At 37.4% G+C, this 22,197-nt stretch overlaps 1 protein-coding gene across 1 annotated transcript in view; it reads right to left on the bottom strand.

Moving 5' to 3' along the window:
- Window positions 1-286: 286 nt before the first annotated feature.
- LOC134652022 (BAI1-associated protein 3) overlaps window positions 287-22,197 on the bottom strand; it is a 117,441-nt gene continuing 95,530 nt past the window's right edge. Inside the window, exons 17-25 of the mRNA XM_063507174.1 lie at window positions 15,720-15,783; window positions 12,303-12,463; window positions 10,557-10,647; window positions 3,990-4,152; window positions 3,327-3,552; window positions 2,944-3,109; window positions 2,524-2,683; window positions 1,531-1,765; window positions 287-638 (exon numbers count right to left, since the gene is read on the bottom strand). Coding sequence (XP_063363244.1) covers window positions 544-638; window positions 1,531-1,765; window positions 2,524-2,683; window positions 2,944-3,109; window positions 3,327-3,552; window positions 3,990-4,152; window positions 10,557-10,647; window positions 12,303-12,463; window positions 15,720-15,783 — 1,361 coding nt within the window. The 3' untranslated portion in view covers window positions 287-543. The remainder of the gene's footprint in view (window positions 639-1,530; window positions 1,766-2,523; window positions 2,684-2,943; window positions 3,110-3,326; window positions 3,553-3,989; window positions 4,153-10,556; window positions 10,648-12,302; window positions 12,464-15,719; window positions 15,784-22,197) is intronic.

The following is a 22,197-nucleotide window of genomic DNA, read 5'->3' as shown; positions in this document are numbered from 1 at the left end:
TAGGTACACGTACACAATAAAATTCTCTCGTGAATGAAGAATTACAGTCTTTGTAGTATATAATACATTAATACTGATGCGCTCGACATCTCTGTTTAAGTTAGAACGGAATAACAATGAGAAAAACAAAAATACAATTTTGGCAAATGTCTGGGGCAATCGTTACAACGCATACTTGGAAGTAAAGCGCAGACTACCATTTTTCTTTGGGTATTAAATTAACCACTATTACATACATATATTATTAAAGTTATAACAATATTTAATTTTCATAAGTACCTAGTAAACTTTTAAATATCAAGCTGCAACTGATAAAGTTTAAATCAGTTAACTAGACGTATTAAAATACAACCCACCATTTGTTTCCCCTAATCTATAAATATTCATATAAATAAATAAATATGATCTCATAAGTATTGAAAATTTGTAAAATATTCTTAATATATTGTCGACATTATAATGGACGTTGTGAGTCGAAATTTCAATAAAATTAACTTCTTTTAGTAAATAACAAAATAATATTGACATTGTTTTCATATTATTTTACTGCTCTGCAAATCGTAATTTTTGTTTTTTGACGAAGTCTATAGCAACCTTGTCCGTGGTACGCGATTCCAATATTTGCAATATAGGGTGATCTGTAAAAACAATTGTAATACACATATTAACATATTTTATTTAAAAGAAAAAATAACGGAATCTACTCATTTTGAACTAGAATATTCCTGTAACTATTTAGTAAATTATTATAATGCCGTTCTAGTTTTTATGAAAAAGCTAAGTGCCCTGTCGACTTTTCAGAAGCTTCAGTAACTTTCGATTAAATTCAGTAACTTTCGAGTAAAATTTCAGGCATGTGGTAAAATATTCCTAAGTTTGTTAATGTTAATTTGGAATATTTACATCTCGTGTGGTTTCGAAATCACGCTGAATATGTTTGAAAGAACGTTAATTACATTTAAGATGCATGGTACATTATGAGTATTATGACTTTAAAAATAGTATTTAACTGATTCCTTAAATAGATTAAAAATGCATAAAGTAAACGTTCAAAGTTAAACCTACTAAATATATATTTTTTACTTTTAACTTTTAATTTGTTACCAAATATTACAAATCAAATTTTACCAACTTCTCGGTTTCCGATTGAGCTGAAATTTAACACATTCACATAAGTTCGATGTAGTATTATGCTAACATCAATCTGATATGACAATAATGGAATAATAAACTGAAATAGATATCATCATACACTAAAGAAAAAGTGATCAAGCCCACTGGTGTCCGAGGCGGGAATCGAACCCGCGTCTTCAGCTTATGCGGCTAACGTAACGTCGTGACCACTAGATGTGTTGATGATGGAAACAGACTCTTCCGTTTCAGGCTCGTTTGAATCGTCTCGAAAGAAAAACATAATTGGCAATAAAAGATTCTACTAAATGTGATATCTTTGATAAACTTGTTGATTAGCAATTACACTGTCAATTGCCAATATATCCGAAATTCAAAGCGGTAGGTAGAGGTACTTACTTCTATCATGTAGTTGCATGAGAGGCAGCTCAATGGGTCGCAGCGGGTCAGGAGGAGCATTGCTGTTGACGCCAGGAATCCGCGAGAGGGACACGTAGGCTTCACCGGCAAAGTCGTCAGCGGTCAGCACGTCGCGATCCCATACGGACAAAGCTAGAGCCGCCTTGGGCGACCGACACGACTCCAGCGACACCGCGAACTCGAAACACTCGTCCCATATTGGATTCAGCGTTTTCTGCGAAATTAATTTGTGTATAAGTTGTTTGATGTGACGAGCTAACACCACAGGAAATATTTTTGTATGGAGGAACCTAACACACTTGTACTTAATTTACCTACAGGCATGTATATGCGGCATACTGTATGTTGAAATCGCGACGCACTTGAAATTGACCGCGTATTCAACACTTTATTCTACTATAATATAGTGTGTTGTGTACGGTTGGTAGTCCGATGATGGGGTCTTAGACAAAACGGAAAAATATGCCTACCAGTTTGCGTCTAATCAATTATTAAATAATAGCTACCACAAATAAAAACTAATATCTGGGTGACCGAGCTTCGCTCGGAAAACATAAAAAAAACTCGAAAATGCGCGTTTTCCCAGAGATAAGACCTAGCTAGATCGATTTTTCGCCCCCAAAAACCCCCATATAGCAAATTTCATCGAAATCGTTAGAGCCGTTTCCGAGATCCCCGAAATAAATATATATATAAACAAGAATTGCTCGTTTAAAGGTATTAGATAGATATTTTAAGTAATTTCGGTAAGTAACACAATCACATAATTTGCGTATCGGAAATCGTGATCTATTTATTTTTAGACAGCTTATACCTTTAATAAATATTTAACTGGATTGAAACTCTTAAGTTTAAATTGCTGTCTGAAGTTATCCATAAGCCACTTCTAGTGTTGGATTTAATTGGGTTTCTTTAGATCGGTAGCAATAAAGTTTGAGGAGACACAACTTGAAGAATGAGTAATTGACTAACCTTTTGAACATTAGTAGTTTGTTCGTGAGCTTTCGGGAAAAGTCGTTTAGGCACCAGTTCTAGAACGACGAATGGGTCGCTCAGGCCGTTGGGGTCTAATGGTATGACATCACGAGCTGATAGTACTTCCACCGACAATGAGTCGTGATTGAAGTATACCCTATAACAATTTAAACCATTTTTCATTATTTATACATGTACTCCAATAAAAATATGATCGACTTTAGCCCTTGCATGCATTTCTACCTTTTTTCCTTCTCACTGTCTCAGCATTGTCATCGGAAAGTCGCCATCAGATATGCAAGCGGCCGTTGTGCTCAAAAATATCTGAACACGCACTCAGCATAAAAACTGATATCAAAATGTGTTTTTCTTGACGTAAAACTTATTACAATATTAGTTTAGTCAAATAGTGCCTACCTGACTAATATTGATCCGTAAGGCGAGGGCAGTGGTGTCCGAATCTGTTCTGCAAGTCTGTCTGCAAGCCAAAGCTCAAGCAGCTCGTCAGTCGGAGCTTGATGGTACTGCATTCTTTGTTCTACCCGTCCCCAATCTGCGTTGTGAACTTCCGACATCGGTAAACCTATTAAAAACCGGATCAAAATGGTCTAAAGAAAGTCTAAGTCAATATTTTGTCTTATGATAAATGACAACACATAAAACCAAGAGGACTAAAGCTGTGATATTTTACTGAACTTTTAGATTAAAATAAGAGAATAATTATTTAAGAATAATTAAATAAGAAAGAAGTTGATGAAAAATAACAAAAAACACTAAATTATTATCTTTTGATAGTTTACCTTTTCCTTCAGCGTGGAAAAACTCTGCTAATAAATCTAACGCTTCCCGCAGTCTAGAATGGTAAACCCTCGGCCTTTCGGCGCCACCGGCGTCGGCTTGTGATGACACCTCCTTCAGCACGGCGCTCCAGCAGCCGGCCAGGGCTCGGATGAATGCGCGCGGCAACAGCCACGTGTTCAGTGATGAGAGATGCTGGTCCAGGAACTCCAAGAGTGGGGTTATGGCCTGTTAATATAATAATCTAGAGTCTGCGCGGAAAGAGAAGAGTCGTGGAATGTATGGGGCCCCATACATTCCATGACTCTTCTCTTTCCGCACAGACTCTACTCGTGAAAGTTGTTCTCGGACAAGCCAATACATTAGGAGTTGAACCAAGAAAAATACTGTTGAATAAGGCTGCGGCTATCCGATAGTTCAATCGTCAGTAAGATGAAAAGCGTGACCGTCTCAGATAGCGATGGAAGAACTGATTGTTATGTGAAAAGGTAACATCTCTTTGTATTACAGAGCCAACATGGTAAGTGAGCAAGTACAGAATCTGTTACAGCTCGAGTGCCGATAACATTACGTACTTAATAAGTTTTCAGGATCAGAAATAAGTATATATATAAACAAATATTTCCGATTAAAATAAAGCATCATAAAGTTAAAGGTCGATTTACCTGCGGCGTAGGCAGAGTATCCGGCGACCAGGCCAGGTGGAAGACCGCCTTGCGAAGTGGCGGCCGAGCGCGTGTAGCGAGCGGGGCAGCGGCGCGCGCCGCGCGGGCGTCTAGCGTGCCAAGCGCCCCGCGCACTAGCTGACGCGCGCTTTCGTCGTTCGCCCTAAACGATTATGGATGCATTATGGAATTATGATATAGGTAAATGTTAGCTCTATGTTCGTAAAGTCGGACCAAGCTAGGTATCTTTGTACCGACTTTGACGAGACGAAGTGTGGATGCCATAATAAACGTCGTATTATCATTAAAAAAAAATTTCGCAAAGTCTGTACAGAGTTAACTTGTGCAATTCTAGGAGCTTATACATGGGTCAATTTCACCAAACGAGCATTTTTGTCTAATTCCCATGGAATTTTGAAATACCAACATTACACAAAAAAAAAATATGCTGATAATTTGATAAAAAATATAATAAACATTAATTTTCTTATGGGGTAAAAATATTCATAAAACTATAAAAGTTATTTCAATTTAAAATTTTGGTCAGGGCACGGGAATTAGTGTGTCCATGGGAATTAGATTTTACTAGCACGGAAATTAGAACATGGCACAGGAATTGTTTTCTTAGCTTATTTTGGTAGTTAAAACTATTATTTATGTATATTTTAATCTACAATAATATACTTCAACCATACTGAAGCGGCATCGAACATATTTATCTACTTTAATTTTAGTTTCGGACGACAAATCTACGAAAGTATGATACACTAAAAACTACGTATTTGACTAATAGTTTCCTTGATTTTAATGGCAACTAATCTCTCTTTCTTAGTAAAATATATATATTTCCAAACAATACTTTGAGTAGTTGCGTAAACATGTCCGCCTTACATACAAAACTATTCATTAAAAAGTGTCATTATGTATCTGCATGTAGATAGGTACAAGGTGTATGATCTGCTTTATGGCCGTATAGGAAATGATACTAAGAAATAAATAGGGGCACAGAGAGAAGAAGTTATTGTGTAAGTTAATCTGAAGAAATCTAATATGCTGCCTTCATATATTCATAACACAAACAATTGTTTAACCACATATGAGGTAAGGTGGGGTAAGACTATCACCGGGGTAAGACTATCACAGACAGACAGACATGACGAATCCATAAGGGTTCCGTTTTTTGCCATTTGGCTACGGAACCCTAATAAGGTATCTAATAGTATTACGGTTTTAATACCCCCCTGGCATTGTCTAAAATAACCGACTTGGTTTCACATTACATCTCAAAACTTTTTTGTAGTAGAAGAACTGCGTTGCGAGACTTGCATCTTTTTACATGTAATGTTTTTGATAGGATCCCATCTCTTTTTGTAGGCTGTCCTTCTTTTCAGGTAATCATACCATACTGATACTATGTATATACCAGGGATGTTGCGGATGCCGATTTTTTGACATCCGCGGATGCGGATGCGGATGCGGATTTTTAAAGGCTCACATCCGCGGATGCGGATGCGGATGCGGATGTCAAGATAGTACCATAAAAAACGTCAGTTATTACATTTTAGTAATTTTTATTTCAAAAAACCGGCCAAGTGCGAGTCGGACTCGCGTTCCAAGGTTCCGTACATTAAGTCCCACTCACGCTTGACTGCTCATTACTAATAGGTTTTTTTGGTTAACGACTAAATTACCTAGCAGTCTAGCACTTACGCCGATGCTAAGACGTTCCTGTACCGACCTGTTCCACATCCGCATCCGCATTAAATCCGCATCGATTTTATGCGGATGCGGATGCGGATGCGGATGTTGAAAATAATGCGGAAGTTCCGCGGTTGCGGATGCGGATGCGGATATTCGCAACATCCCTGGTATATACATATCATAACTATATACATCTTTATTCATACTCACATCGTACATCGTAGTGTACCTTTACTTTCCTTTCCATATTTCTATAGGATTACAAACTTATTTATGCAGTTATTAAATCTTTAGAACGTGACTAATATTGCAGTATTATTAGATTTTTATTGGCTTAAAAAGCTTAAACCTAATTACGTTTCAAATTTGGAACTTGTGGGTATGCTAGAAGTACCTTAGAATAATGATGATCGTGAGTGATTGTGTCAGTGACAAAACTAAGGGATTTTAAAGTGCATTAATTCTTAGATTACATGTTCAAATTAAATGTTATTTTGACCGTGCCACTTTGTTTTGCTCGACTTGGCGGCGGCACTGCCGTGTCCCCAGATCCTTTGTCCTTCCCCGGGCCTCAAACTATCTCCATGCCAAATATCATCAACATGATATTGGTTCAGCGGTTTAAGCGTGACGAGATAACAGACAGACAGACAGAGATACTTTCGCATTTATAATATAGTAAGAATAGGATATATTTAATTTTTCTTGTATTAGAAAAGCTAATTTATAACAACTAATCTATTAAACGAGCAATTCTTGTATATATTTCGGGGATCTCGGAAACGGCTCTAACGATTTCGATGAAATTTTATCATATATGAGGGTTTTCTGGGGTGAAAAATCTATCTAGGTAGGTGTTATCTCTGGAAAAACGCGCATTTTTGAGTTTTTAGGTAGGTAGGTACCTATATGTTTTCCAAGCAAAGCTCGGTCTCCCAGATATTTAAACTTTATACGGCATACGCTGTCAGCTGTCAAATTTACAAAAACAAAACATTGCAAATGTGATTCATTTTGTTTCATGTAACCTTAGGTACAGGTATTATAATATGTAATAATTCCAGAAATAGTTTTATGTTTATATAATATTTTAATGTTATAATATGATCAATGAATAAGGTAAGGTGGGGCAAGACTAACAGTACAAGGATTCCATACAAGTGATAGTCTTACCCCGGTGTCGTCTTACCCCACCTTACCTTACGTATTAAAATTGCCCGGGTTATTCGGGTCGATCCTGTATGTAAGTACTATAGTACTTATACTAAAAAACTATTCACAGATTTTTGTGCATTCTTTAAGATTTCCTTAAATGTAAAATAGAAAGATATACGTCGTATTATTATTACATATAATATATATTCAATGCCAATATATATAAGTAATAATAATATGACGTAAACATTGCCAATTAACTTACAGTGCCCCCAATAAAAGATTTGTTGACAATATATGTAATACTTTCTAATTCCCGTGCCACTTAATCAGCTTTTTTAGGTAAATTTGTTATGGGAATTAGGGCACGGAAATTAGAATTCGTAATAAAAAAATTCGCCAAAAATTTAAATCGTGTTTGACCAAACTGTTATGTTATCGCTTACATAAAGATACATAAAGGGCTCCTAAATATGACAATTGCTATTGAAAAGCTATGTGGAAAATAAAATTTATAAGGGGCATCGAAATTAGAAAAAAATTGTCGCCCACCCGGATTCCGAAATACTTACGCGATTTGCTCGAACACGCCGCGGCTTGACTTACATCCGCTTGCTTTGAGAGACAGCCGAATACTGCCAGTACAGGTGAGGCGGGACACGAGGCGGTTCAAATACAAACGTCGGCTGTCAGAGCCCTTTGAGTTTTGCCGACGAAATTTTACTCGCGCGCTCGGACAAAATTTAAACATCGATCACGAGTTATTTACCACAATGAAGTTAATAGTATATGCGCTCAGTGATAGTAAATATCATCTAGTTTAAGTATTTGACACTAAATTAGTGATACTAATGTAGAATTTTTCGTAGGATTTTTCATTATGCTCAAAAGTAGATTCCGGACAGGGCACGGGAGTAGTAATTTGAGCCTTTAGGTATTTTTATGTGTACTCTAAAAACCAACTAATCAGTGAATTCATATGGAACTCGGTGTGAAAGTGTGACTTCTTTATGTAAAAAAAAATTGGTAAGTATTGTCTGATGCTAACCCGCGATTTTCATCACGGACAGAAAAAAAATCGTGTTCAGAAATTGACCCACATGAGCTCAAAATGTATATAATATTACCATATCATACCATTGTCAGCAGTTTAAAAGTTTTAAGCTGCTTTCAATTCAGATTAACTGCTGAAACGGAATATTCCATTATTTCAATGCTCCATAATATTTTGTGAACCATTTAGAGGCTAAAGCAGATCTTATGTCTTGTGTATTATCTCTATTTTTATTGCACTAGCAGTTTTTTTTGTTTTATTCAGGCATAATTAGTAGATATATAAAACTAAGATTGAGGAAGTGAGCCAATTAAATAAAAGTACCTTTAAGTCATGGTTATTTACTTCTTACGGATATAAGATGATCGTGACAGTTTGATATTGATTGACAATGTCTGTCTTTTTCACGTGGTATTCAAAATTGGCCCTTATTATCGGAAAAAGCCATCCATGATACGCCTCGCCTGCAGGGCAAATAGGTCTATACAACTGTTCACTTTATAACTCCAGTAAAAGTATTCAACCATTTGTAATATAACACCAATTAAATCCGGCCTAAAAGTTTAATTATAATTCATTTTCCTGTAATTGAGCGCATCCAGTCAGTTTCAGGAAGGTAAATTATTTAAGTAAGATATCAGATATTATCTTCACAATTCATCAGCAGAATTGTATTTTTAGAATTCAAATCTTTGCCTACGTTTGATATTTCTTTGATAAACCGGTGTCAGAGTATTTGTAAACGCAATTATGCCTGGTCCGGACAGTGCAGTGAGTGGCATGTGTAATGTGTACTTCGAACTAATTGACTTTATTACGTTTGACTGGTCGCATTTTGATTGGAACCTTTGGGACAATTCAAACTTCTAGGTACCTCTCATTATACCTTCCCGTATTTAAAACGGTCCTACTTTGCTCCTTGGTGGGTAACTATGCTCCAATTTAAAAAAATAGACATAACGTTTATTATATCCAACCAAAACCATGATATTTCTTATTATCAATGATCGGAATAGGTAGTGCCATTTGGGGTGAATGACCTCAAACATTGTACTTAACATGGATAAGACTCGGGATTCCAAGACTTACGTTTTCACAAAAATATTTAAAAATAAAGTGGTGGTGGCCGAGTGGATATGACGTCCGACTTTCAATCCGGAGGTCGCGGGTTCAAATCCTGGCTCGTACCAATGAGTTTTCGGAACTTATGTACGAAATATCATTTGATATTTACCACTAGCTTTTCGGTGAAGGAAAAACATCGTGAGGAAACCTGCATACATCTGCGAAGAAATTCAAAGGTGTATGTGAAGTCCCCAATCCGCATTGGGCTAGCGTGGGGACTATAGCCCAAGCCCTCTCGCGCATGAGAGAAGGCCTGTGCCCAGCAGTGGGACGCTTATAGGCTCAAATTATTATTATTATTATTGTTTCTCCACTTTGGACTTCACAGGCCTATAAATCCTGGTCTTTTGATAGGCTGGAACTCGGTCACATGTGCAACAATAGGCACCCATGAACCGGTCGCAGCAGGCATTGGGACTATAGTAGAAAAAGTGAACAGTATACCGGTCTATGGATTGAAGTTTGGGTGGACATGACGATACTGAGCTATAGTAAAGTAGTCCGGACACCTGCCATAACAATGCTAGACACACGTTATCGAGGCAGGTGGTGACTTGCCGCTGACTAGATGGGCTCCTGAAACTGCCGTCGTGAAGACGACCAGGAGCAACATCGGTGTGAGCGGCTCAGGGGTGTCGAGAAGTGTGCGCCGCTTTCTACCCACCAACTCGCGTCTTATGCATCTTTCACTTCCACCCCTGGAGCATATAGCTCTAACAACTCCTCTCTGGACGGCCAATGAAGGCAAGCCAGAGCTGAGAGTCCTCATGGGGTCCACTGCGACCGACGAAGACACGCCGTAGACGGAGACCTTGATCACTCGGGTCCGTGGGGTCGTTACTCCCCAACAGCTCGTCACAAGCTGCGGGCTTATTATTATTATTTCTTGGCATGTCTTTAATTGAAGTAGGTAATATGAAAACCCGGGGTGAAAAGGTATATCCATACTAAGCTTCGGTGCGTAAACCGAAGTCCCGTGAAATGGCACTACCAATTCCGATCACTGATTATTATTTATATACTCAGATAAACGAAATCGTACATATTTTATGAATTGCTACTTTAGTCATAAAATTAATCTCTTTTCTTGGCGGGGTCTAGTAGTTTGGCGCACAATGGGGTGACTTTGCACCTCCAAGCACCTCTAAGTTATCTATAGGTTGGAGCAAAAATACCCCTAACAATGAGTATCTTGTGCCCCGTATTCAATGCTTCGTTTTATATAAAACAACATTTCATATAGTTGCTTTACCCATGAAATATATCACATGAGATGTTCTTCTTCATATTCAATTTGTCTGAATATTTAAATAAGGAACAGTTTAAAAAATATTCAACATTTCCTTAAAGTGGAGCCAATTTTGGACCAAAGTAGGACCATTTTACGGTACCTAAATACACACACACACACACACACACGCACACACACACATATACTACTCTTCACAATCCGGCATTGGCTGTGCTCAAGCTTGTACCTACTCGTACCTCGCTCAACCTACAATGCGCAAGTTGCGCCACTTCGCACTTACATATGTTCATCGTCGTACTCGGCTAACGAGCGTCGCACGTACTCCAAGTTGTTCACGATTGTGCATATCTCCTCCGTCGTTTTGTTTTGACCTGCATACAAATTATCCTTGTAATCCACAGCTTCGTTAACATTATCTTGAGGATTATACCAACTAAGCGGTAATCCTTAGAGGTTTAAAATGTAAAATAAATCCGCAGTGCAAAGCTACGGTTAACTTGAATAAAATCTTTCTTTTTCCGCCTCAATAATGAAGAAGTTCTAGGCATCTATGCATAAAAGAAAAGTTTGTTCTTTTATTCGTTTCTACTTTATTCGTTGAAAAGGCGATAACGACATTAATTAGTTACGTATTTAATCGTAAAATAGGCACGTAAATGACCTTAAAGAATTGTCAACACTTGTAAATAGAAACGTAATCACTGTCTGTCTTATAGACTATTCTTTATTAGTTATACATATACCTTCCTACCTATGGAAAATATATGACTAGAAATAACTGTAGGAATTAATGGACCACAACATAATAAATTGGTATTTTACACGCTTCAGATATATTTGACTGATTAGACCCCAAGTAAGGTGAAGTAACACTTAGAACGTTCCATGTTTATGTTATGTGTCTGAAAATGTACAAGCTAATTGGCGGTAAGCGGTAACATGATATACGAGTAGTAGCGGGTTTGTAACGCTCACTTACCACAGACTCCCTAACATAGACTCCGCCGAAAGTAAACAACCCTCGGTTGCTATATACTTTTTTTTCCTACACGGGCGCATATTTTTAGGGGCGCACAGAGGCCCATATCGTGGAAGCCGTTTTATTAGAAATTGACTTCCATCTATTTTATACTTTATGAATGCGTTGTAAGCGCGAATTGTCTTTATTAGTATGCTCGATCTAAAAGGTGCCTACAAAAGTGATCTTTGTAACATATACAATTACACACGCCCAGGAACTGTTGTGATAAAGCCACGTGCCGCACGTGTGTCGTAACCGTAACCTATGCATAATTTTAACATTTTGTAAGATCTACCTTTTTGTAATTCTGTGACCCACATAATTAGTTACCTATCTCATTCCATTATTAAGTTGCGCACCTTTTGTATTTTGTTTGACCTTTGATATAATACCTAGTTAGAAATTATGATATAATATTTACCCTGTTGGTAAATTACTGTTTTCCGACTGTAGAAATTGTAGCATAATGTGTGTATATTTGCTGTTATATTGTGGTTGGCACGTCGGTTGGCTAGATTGCCACAAATGGAGTGAGAGGCGTGTTGATAGCGTTACAAAGCAGTTGGCTTAGACGAGTTAGACGCCGTAGCTTGCGGCGGCTGTCCTAATCATGTGTTGGTTATGTTATTACGGTCGCACCATGCAGTACAAAGACGCAATTCAACAATACATTTTGACTGCTCGTGTTAATCACGAAGGTTTGCATAAGAATACTATAAGTCCATTACAACTTTCATGAGTTTGAACTGCAACATTAGATACCTAATTCTCTTGAGATATTGCCTTAAAATCTGCCAGTGATCCTATAAAAGCAATCAGGCACAAAAATTATGCGGTTTATACCAGTCAAGACCTTTAGGTTTATTCTCTAAGAATATATCTGTGGTTGTGTCTAATAATTGCCACGGCTTGAGAGCCATACATTTTGTAAATAGACCGCAGACACATTTTTCGAGAATGACCGTTCAATGGTTAATGAAATGTTTCTATTTTTTGCTAAGTTACCGTGGTTGTCATAGTAGCCCTGGTCTGCGAGCGCGCCGTGCACCAAGTCGGCGTAGTGCAATGCAGTGGCGCACGCGGCTTCGAGCAACCGCATACCGCCGCCCACCGTGCCTTCCTCTACCGAGCCGATCCCGCGCCACACCAGTCGCATGTAGTAAAGGCTGCCAAACATATTGATCTTTAATATTTTAAAGTAAATCGATCGCAGCACCGAGTAATATGATCTTACGTGAAAGATAAGGTAGGGTCACGAAATTCATGATTCTCATGTATTTACATTTCAAAAACTTTAAAATCATGAGAGAGATGAGAATCATGTTAATATTGATATTTAATTACACAAACGGGTCTACCGCGATATAATTTAATTGTTTTTACCTTTAATTCCGACGTTTTAGCTGAGTTGCACCAGCTGTGGTCACGGAAAGACTGACGTCCCAACAAATGTCAACGGAGATATTAATAAAATACCACTAAACTACCCGAAATTAGCCCGAAATTAGAATTAAAGGTAAAAACAATTAAATTATATCGCGGTAGACCCGTTTGTGTAATTAAATATGTGTACAAAACGCGAGAGTTTAAAGTGTTAAGTTTATTATAAATAAAATCGTTACAAGATGCCGTTTGTGGATATGTGTCTATCTTTAGATACAACAATTCAATAGAATAATTCGAAATATCGACGTTAACGCCTGTTACCTCTAAGACGCCGGAGCCGTAACATATAAGAGGATTCCGGGTCAATAGTAGTAAGGTAATTGGCTATTAGGGCAGTATCCGGCATATTGCACACAATTGGATGCAACATTTTCTACTTAATATTATGTATTTTTAATTAATGCTAACGGATATAAAATTATGTTCTGTTTAACTGAACTGAATTTTAGTGTGAAAATGCTCGAAATAAATTGTAGCATAACAAATCTATTCAATTAAAACGTTAAATAAGCAGCTTTTATACCTACCTACCTGAATTATTATTTTAACGCCATGTTATTTATCTTAACTAATTACATTACCTTAAAATGGTTATTTGACTAAAATACATTTTATCTTGGCTGTATTCTAAACGGCCGCAGTATTTAGTATTTAAGGAATATTGATGAGCAGTATAAATCGTGCCGCCTGACGACTTGGAACATTTTATGAGTTTAACGTTAAAATTACGATTCATGCAGTTTGTATTGTATTCTTGCTTCGTTTTAATTATTGAACGCCATGTATGGAAGGTGACCCGGAGTTATATAACCATAAAGCATCTTACAAATCTAAATAATTGTGTTTTTATTATGCATCTGCTCTCGTTTATCATGCTAATTAATTTATGCATCTGCAGAAAACGTATTGGGTTTAAACGTAATAAATGATAATAATTTCAAATGGTTTACATTTTTTTTATTTTAACCTGTCGAATCCCACGATATGACGTCACCATAAGCGTTCTGGCTCATATATGAGCCGTGGGAGCTGACAGATTTAAAGTAGTGTAGAAGTATTTAAAAGTTATTCTTTTAAATACTTTATGATCTAAAATATATTATATATTTACTACCACATTGAGTACTTATATACTATCTATAGTCTGATAAATTAGTATTTTTCAGTATGGGCGTTTTCTCTTAGGGGTTCATTAGTGGTGCTTGGCGTGGCAAACCGCATAAATTAAGTAGCTATGTGGTGAACTAGCCTAACGAGATAAGAGAAACAAGCTAGTTCCACATTAATTATATATTGTCAAATAACGGCACACAAGAGTCACAAGCACAAAGGAAAGAAGTAAGAGTACAAAGCACAGCACAGTATAGTTGAAGAGATAGTCAGAGTAAGCACAGAAGATAGGAAAAGCACATAAAGAAAGTTTACATAAAAAGGCAAAACTATAAGCGTATTCGGCGCGCACGCAAACCGAATATAAAGCAAGCGAGTCGGCGCGTAAGCATTAACCGTTAGCTCGGGCGGCGCGAGCGCATGCGTCCAGCCTCGAGAGTGGTAAATTGCCGACTGACTGGGATTTCCGAGCGCGCACGAATGCGCGCTCGGGCCGCCGATCTACGGCGAAGCAAACCGAGCGATAAGGCATGTACTCGTACGCTGCGCTCGCGTTGCGCGGAGACGCAACGGCATTTGAATATTAAGTATCTTAATATTATTTATAAAAATACTAATAATTAAAATAACTGTCGCCACAGCTATACCATATTTTTCAGTTTAATAGTAGACATGTCGTATAGGTACCTATAATGTGAAACTACGAGCTACGAATTCGTCAGTATTCTACAACTACATAGACTAGAAGAATTCCCGATAATGCAAAATGCATCAATAAAAATAAAGTTATTGAAACAAAGCACAGTATCGGCCAGTGGTTGGTACCTCTACCTACGTACCTAGTAAGCAAATAATAGCAATCCTACAAGCGCGGGATGATCTGGTTTTGTCAGTTCTGAATACAGGAGGTATTGTTTTTTTTTATACCTACGATCCGCAATACTGTAACAGTTATTTGTTTGTGATGAAACTGTCAATACTGTCAGAAAATTGTGGAGGTAAAATGTTGTATCATGGAACTTAGATTGGCACTGTAGTGAGCTATCGAAGCATTGCTATGACATGTGTTATAAAATTGTATTTTTGGTTTACAATATTATTAATATGACGATCTACCTATTTTATTAATATGACGTGAACAATCTTAATGTAATACCAATTCGTAAAAAAACATAATCTTTTTCTTGACTTGCCTTTTTCTTGACTTTTATGTCTCTCGAGTAAGGTACAAGTTTTAAGCACACTTAACAAAGTTTTAATAGTATTTTCTCTTATGACAGTTACGTTATTATCTTATACTAGCCACCGCCCCTGCTTCGCACGGATTGAACAAAACCTTGACAAATTATCTACCTAAACCTTTCTCAAGAATCTGTTGATATTTAGGTGAAAACCGCATGAAAATTCGTTCAGAAGTTTTGGAATTTATCGCGAACATACAAACAGACTGACGCGGCGGCGGTGGACTGGTGTAGTTATATAACCCTAAAAATATAACCTAGAAGCGTTTATCTTAGCATAGTTATTATTATTATATACAAAACAATTGGGAAATAAATAGAAAGTTTGATATAATTATAGTTTGATACCTATGTAGTTGTAAGCCCCTTAAAAGCTGATGGTCAATAATTTGTGCGACTGGTGTGAGACTTGTTCAATGTAAATAGGTCGCATTAAAATATGTCCCAATCCTTGCTCTTACGTCACGTGTGGGCTAGGTTAGAGCTAAAAAAAAGTGGTAATAACTAATAATAAAGCCCTCGGTAAAGTCGAACGTATAAATTGCAGACGATAGTCCATAAAACGTGACCGAGTATAATATGAACAGAGTAAACAAGAGCAGTGATAAAGCGAGGATATTCTCACCATGCGGCGGTGTCCACCGAGGACGTGCTGTGCTTCACAATGTGCTCGCCTTCCACCAGCCGGTCTGTAACAATATCATAGGATCAACGACTGGAATATACTCCTTATTACGTGTACCACCTTGGTGTACAACACGTCTATACAACGGGCAATAAAGAATGCAATAAATATTGTTTCAGCTCTATTCTGACTTCAATTTCTTGTTCTGAATCTGTTGACAGTGAAGTGACATTTCTGGACCAGGACAAAGAACTGGTAATAATAGTTCTGCTCAACATTGAATAATTTTACGGTTTAGAATCACTTGTTTTAAGTCACTCGCGCGACATGTTTCGGAGAGCCTAGCACTAGCAGCGTTCATGACGGCCGTGTATCGCGTACTGCCGGCCGTACGGCCGTCGTGAACGCTGCTCGCACTGTTATTGTTTGAAAAGGAGACCTAGGCTCTCCGAAACATGTCGCGCGAGTGACTTAAAATAAGTGAGTCTAAACCGTAAAATTATTAAATGTTAGTATGTCTCACAACAGTTTAAATAAGCTCTGCTCAAGATAGTTTTCAGCTTTGAAGATCTTAAATGTTGAAGCTAATATATATCGCTATAACGAGTGTAAATTAAAGTAAATAGTCTTTTATGAAGTTTCGTGATTGTACAAAATCTAATGGTTATTCATCAATAGTAAAATGACAAGTTGTTTGAACATTAGTGATTGTGTAAAATCTTATAATAAAATTATTTGCTATGTTACTATGTAGCCGATTGATAATTAACTAATTGTTTACCCTATGTCACTTGTCAACATGATTTTAGTTAAAATTCGTTTGTTTGCGCTATTAATTCTAGAGGCTTTTTAACCCCATTAAACCTTTTATGGTTGAACAAGGAATATTATTATAATAAACGTAGGGGCAAACGAAAAGCAACGGGGATGAGAATATTATCTCCACGTGTAATAATAACAATGGCGGCCGTAGCTCACCCACGGTGCTACGGGCCGCCCCGCGTTACGCCGTAGGCCATAGCCTTGTATCTCAAGCGGTATTGTTTGTATATTGCTTATGCGTAAACCCGCAATTTAATTTAACAGAGCTTGAAAATAGACTGACCAACACCAGTGAGAATACACATTAATGTAGATTTCGTTAAATATTATTTTAACATATTAGTTCGTAATTTGCGTCTCAAAACGTTTAGATACCTTGCTACTAATTTATAACTTCCAAACATAACATTAAACTGACTTGATCGACACGCATGACTGATCCTGATTGATAAATAATAATGATGTATACATTTACAAACGAGTAAACAAGCATTATCATTATGATACCCTTTTACGGCGTGTTATTAGTCTTAATTTGCTCAGTACTGCGCTGTCTCGTACCCATAATACGTATAGAGCTATAGAGGTTTATGATTCAAGTCTAATTTGAGGCTGTTTTGCCTTGTTGCTATCAATAGAGACGCACGTACACGCGGGCCTAATTGAGATGGATACATACCCGCCGACAGCTCAGTAATTAAATTCGTGTCGCGTCCGATTAGGACTCCACCCAGATAACAGTTAGTTTACATCCCAACCATACGCTGCACATCAATCTTGGTTACAATTTGAGTTATCACCATTATATCGGAACTCAGCAGAAAGACCATGAACGAGCATCGAATAGCGTTGAGCGTTGTTATCATCATATGGTTTCCTGCGATCGTAAACTAATCGTCGGTCTAATTTTTTGAGGGCTTCCCCGCTGTGATTTTCCACTAGCGGCCGTTGCTCTTATCTTACATCGCTCCCTCGGGGTAGATGTAAATATATATTTTTATTCCAATATGCTATAAGAAGTTGTTTCATGATTATCAATATTATTTGGTGCAGGGGGGCCAATTTAGACTGCGGGGTAATTTAAACTAATTGTATTTCGATTCATTCCATGTTTTACATTATTAACTAGAGTCACACAAAACACACACAACACATCTTTTTCACTATTTAGACATTATATAGTTCTGAATAATTGGTAATATCGTATCATGAATGTATGTGAAATTATTTTTTTGCGTCTATTTTCAATAGTATTTATTTAAATAGGATAATTCCATTCTCTTGTAGCTTACAAACGTTAACATAAATCATATTGTGAGTTTCTCCACACTCACGTCATAACAGCATTGTTAGCATAGCCAAGGTAATACCCCCGTCGCCGCTTGTTTGAAATGAAATAAGCTAAACTCCTGTCACGCAAAAATGCTAATATCTCTGCTTTATTGTGTGGGGCATCCGCTTTGTGTTGGTAATCGAGAAGACTTCGTCGGCGTTGTGTATTTTTAAGGAATCTTTGAAAACAACGGAGATTTTTGGCGTTTTATCTATTCAGTTTACCGGCTTATTTAACGTAGTTTGAGTTTTACAACATTTATGGAGTATGCAAGAGTAGGAAAAAATGCCAGTCGGGAGCAATGAAAAAAGGTATTTGCAAGTTTTATTTTTATTTTACTGTGTTGAGCAAAACTGGTAGGTGTCATGATGTTTCATAATGAATAAGCTTTTAATAAGGAAACCATAGGTTCGGAAACAGGATTCACTGCATAATTTAAACTTTGTTAAATGATTATGAAACATCCACAGAGCTTTTGTCTACTCCAGGAATGTTGCGGATGCCGATTTTTTGACATCCGCGGATGCGGATGCGGATTTTTAAAGGCACACATCCGCGGATGCGGATGCGGATGTCAAGATAGTACCATAAAAACGTCAAATATTACATTTTAGTAATTTTTATTTCAAAAAACCGGCCAAGTGCGAGTCGGACTCGCGTTCCAAGGGTTCCGTACATTAAGTCCCACTCACGCTTGACTGCTCATTTCTAATAGGTTTTTTTGGTTAATGACTAAATTACCTAGCAGTCTAGCACTTACGCCGAAGCTAAGACGTTCCTGTACCGAGCTGTTCCACATCCGCATCCGCATTAAATCCGCATCGATTTTATGCGGATGCGGGTGCGGATGTTGAAAATAATGCGGAAGTTCCGCGGTTGCGGATGCGGATGCGGATACTCGCAACATCCCTGGTCTACTCCACAGCGAAAATTTAATTTCATATTATAATATTTCATGGTACGGAGTGGGCTACATAATGAGAAATTGATTTGACGCAAAATTAATTAAACACTTGCTGTATGTTTAAACATTAAAAAGCAAATTAATAACATAAAACATGAAATATAAACTGCTCACAATATCTTGAACAACTATTAATTTCAGTTATGAATTTAGTATTCGTGGAATTCAATGGTAATATGATCGTGGTATAATACAAACGCAAAAAGTGAAATAATATCATAATGTAAATTATTAATTTAAATTTAATACGATTTTGTGTTAATTTATTATGAATTTTTGTATAAGTTTTTTCTATATGCACCTAATTTAATATTTTAAAATAAAGAAATTACAATGGTATTGAAAAAAGCATGCTAAGAAAGTACAGTAGTGTGTAATATAATAACAGTTTATTTATACTAGGGTAAATTGAGTTAACAATAAAAAAATAGATTATAGGTAGTCATGGTTTGTCGTGGGCAGCACCACCAGCACCTCAAGCAAGCAAACAAACCGGTCAAAAATCAACAACAAAGTCCGAATTATGGACCATGAGTACAATCTGCGGTCGCTATTATACTTACAGGGTATATTTTCCTGTACTCAAAATAAATTATTTCACACCATGCATGAAATAAAGCACCAAAAAATTATTAGAAAAACATAGATAGCAGTTATTTTTAAGCACAAGTCTTATTTAATAAATCGGATAGAAATATAAAAAGTAGGTGGTGAGTTGACCGTGACGTCACGATGTAATGTTTCATATAAATTCCATATTAGCAAATCGTTTTGACAGTTCTTAAAAAGAAACTGATTTGACTAATAGAAAAATACCCTCTTGGACATATGTAGCTATAGCTGTATATATATTCTCAATATCAGTCCTGTTTCATCTAAGCCAATAATTCTTGACCAATGGCAGTTGTAAAAATACTCCACAACGCATCTCGTTTAATTGTATGCCTTATTAACTACGCATTAAAACTGGTTTTTCTATGTAACTTAGAGTTGTTACGCGTAGTGGGACTGAAAAGCCTTCGTGTTGTTGTATCGTTTAGATTGCGATGCTTATCTAAACGCTTGCCCAACCATTGGGTGTGAACCTTGGACCTTATTCTCTTATACGCCTCTGACGGTTGGAAATTATATCGAAAATTTACACGCTTTAGAGCTCAGAGGGCCTTTCGTGAAAAATTAAATCGAAATTTCGTTATCTGCCTCCTGCCTCTCTTTAGCACGAATATGGAAGAGCGATAGAGAGGCAGATACCGAAACTTCGTTTTTACGGTAGATGTCGCTAGGGTCTCCTAGACCCATAATATGGTGGAAAGATTTGCTGGCTATGAATGAGGTCTTGGTGGCTCAGATGGCAGTGCGCTGGACTATCGATCCAGAGGCCGTGAGTTCGTCTCACCCAAGACAGTAATTTTCCACTTTTGAATTTATTCTAAGTTTAGTAGCTACTCGTTTCTGAAAACGGTCACTATTAGTACTACACTATGTTCATCAGTTTGAAAACCGCTCTATTATTCTCCATAATAGGTACTTACTTAAGAATTTCTGGGAAATCTACCTTTATATATTATTCGTGTTTAGAAAATGTTTCGATAACAATCCGTTACGCTGCTTATTCATACGATTACGATCAAAGGAAAACTTCGATCTATTTGATCAAGTGATACTTTAGGTACTAAGTAAGTACCTATATTAGTAAGCATACTTGATATCCCAAATATATTTTATTTATAATTTTAAGAGGGGGAAGCTTCGATCAACACGGAAGGGATGCGGCATTCACACTATTTCCCCTCTGCCTAGGTACGAGATCAACTGATCTAGCGCGGGTAATAAAACTAGTTGCGCTCGGATTTTTAACTAGACCGAGTCCAGACGCGCGAGTGAACACAGCAGCAGAAAAAATGCCTAATTGCTCGGTTTTTTGTTGTAAAAAGAGGTCGGGGACATCAAATTTACAAAAAGAAGGTTTTACATTTCACATGTAATATTTTTTTTACATGTCATACGTTTAATTACATTTAAACACAATTATTATATTTTAGTCTCATGTAATTGCTGGATTTATCGATTTTCCTCGCCCAGTACAAATTGCGGATCGGTCGAGCGACAAATCCGATTTCTCATCTCTCAGAAAACGATAAAATTCTTTGACGAAAATGTGTTAGTGTGCGTGTTGTGACACTTGTGACTCGTCCGTACACAAAAACAGATCGAGGTGTGCAAGATTTGTCTGTGTAGGGTGTCATTTTCTATGTATTTGTGTCGTCATTACAGATTAGATTTTGTATGTAAGTGTGTGAGAAGTGCGACTGTGTGCACGTTCCCCCCCGCGAAAAATGGCAGAATGATTTGAATGTCAAGATATCGCTTGGGCCTATCCCTTCCGTGCCGGAAGCCCGTGTTGATCGAAGGGGGGAAGTCAATATATTTATCACCAAAATTACATTAATTATATAAAACATCACATAATTACACACTACATTTTTACAAATTACATAACACAAAAAAAACACGAGTCAAAAACAAAGCAGTCAGCAATCAGTCAAAAATCCCACCCCGCGTCATCCCAGGCGCAAAGGTGCCCAAAACGCTCGCCGCATTACCGCGCTGAATCGCGATGGACAACCTCTGCACCAGGAATGACCCGGAGCGGGGATCCATGCCACTATCTCGCAAACGGTTCCCAACCTCTAGTCAACTTTATGAACAAGTGGTTTCAAAATGTCTTAATACGTTGTCGTAATTTTGCCTCACAGACTTTATGCCTTGTTTTATTAACCGGAAATACGTTTTGCATAGCAATAAACATCAAAATGTCATAAAACTCGTATTGACATGAAACAAGATTCCTCTTCTTTTAGCAATAAAAGAGTAATCTTTTGAAACATTTCATTTGGTTGGAATAATGCTTAGGGGACGAACATAGAAATGTGAACGAAATTGCAATTTTAGCCATTTACTTAGGTACAAGTCGAGGGAGGTGTAACTCATGTTGGTAAAGTTGCTACAGCAATCCCAGCAGACTCTTCTTCCTCGCGTTATCCCAGCATTTTGCCATGGCTCATGGGAGCCTGGGGTCCGTTTGACAACTAATCCCATGATTTGACGTAGGCACTAGTCTTACGAAAGCGACTGCCATCTGACCTTCCAACCCAGAGGGGAAATTAGGCTTTATTGGGATTAGTCCGGTTTCCTCACGATGTTTTCCTTCACCGAGAAGCAACTGGTATATATCAAATATTTCGTACATAAGTTCCGAAAAACTCATTGGTACGAGCCGGGGTTTGAACCCGCCACTTCCGGATTGAAAGTCGCACGCTCTTACCGCTAGGCCACCAGCGCTTCAATCCCAGCAGACT

The sequence above is a fragment of the Cydia amplana genome, chromosome 11, assembly GCF_948474715.1.
Source record: "Cydia amplana chromosome 11, ilCydAmpl1.1, whole genome shotgun sequence".
NCBI lineage: Eukaryota > Metazoa > Arthropoda > Insecta > Lepidoptera > Tortricidae > Cydia > Cydia amplana.
This window is presented reverse-complemented; position numbering and strand designations above follow the sequence as displayed.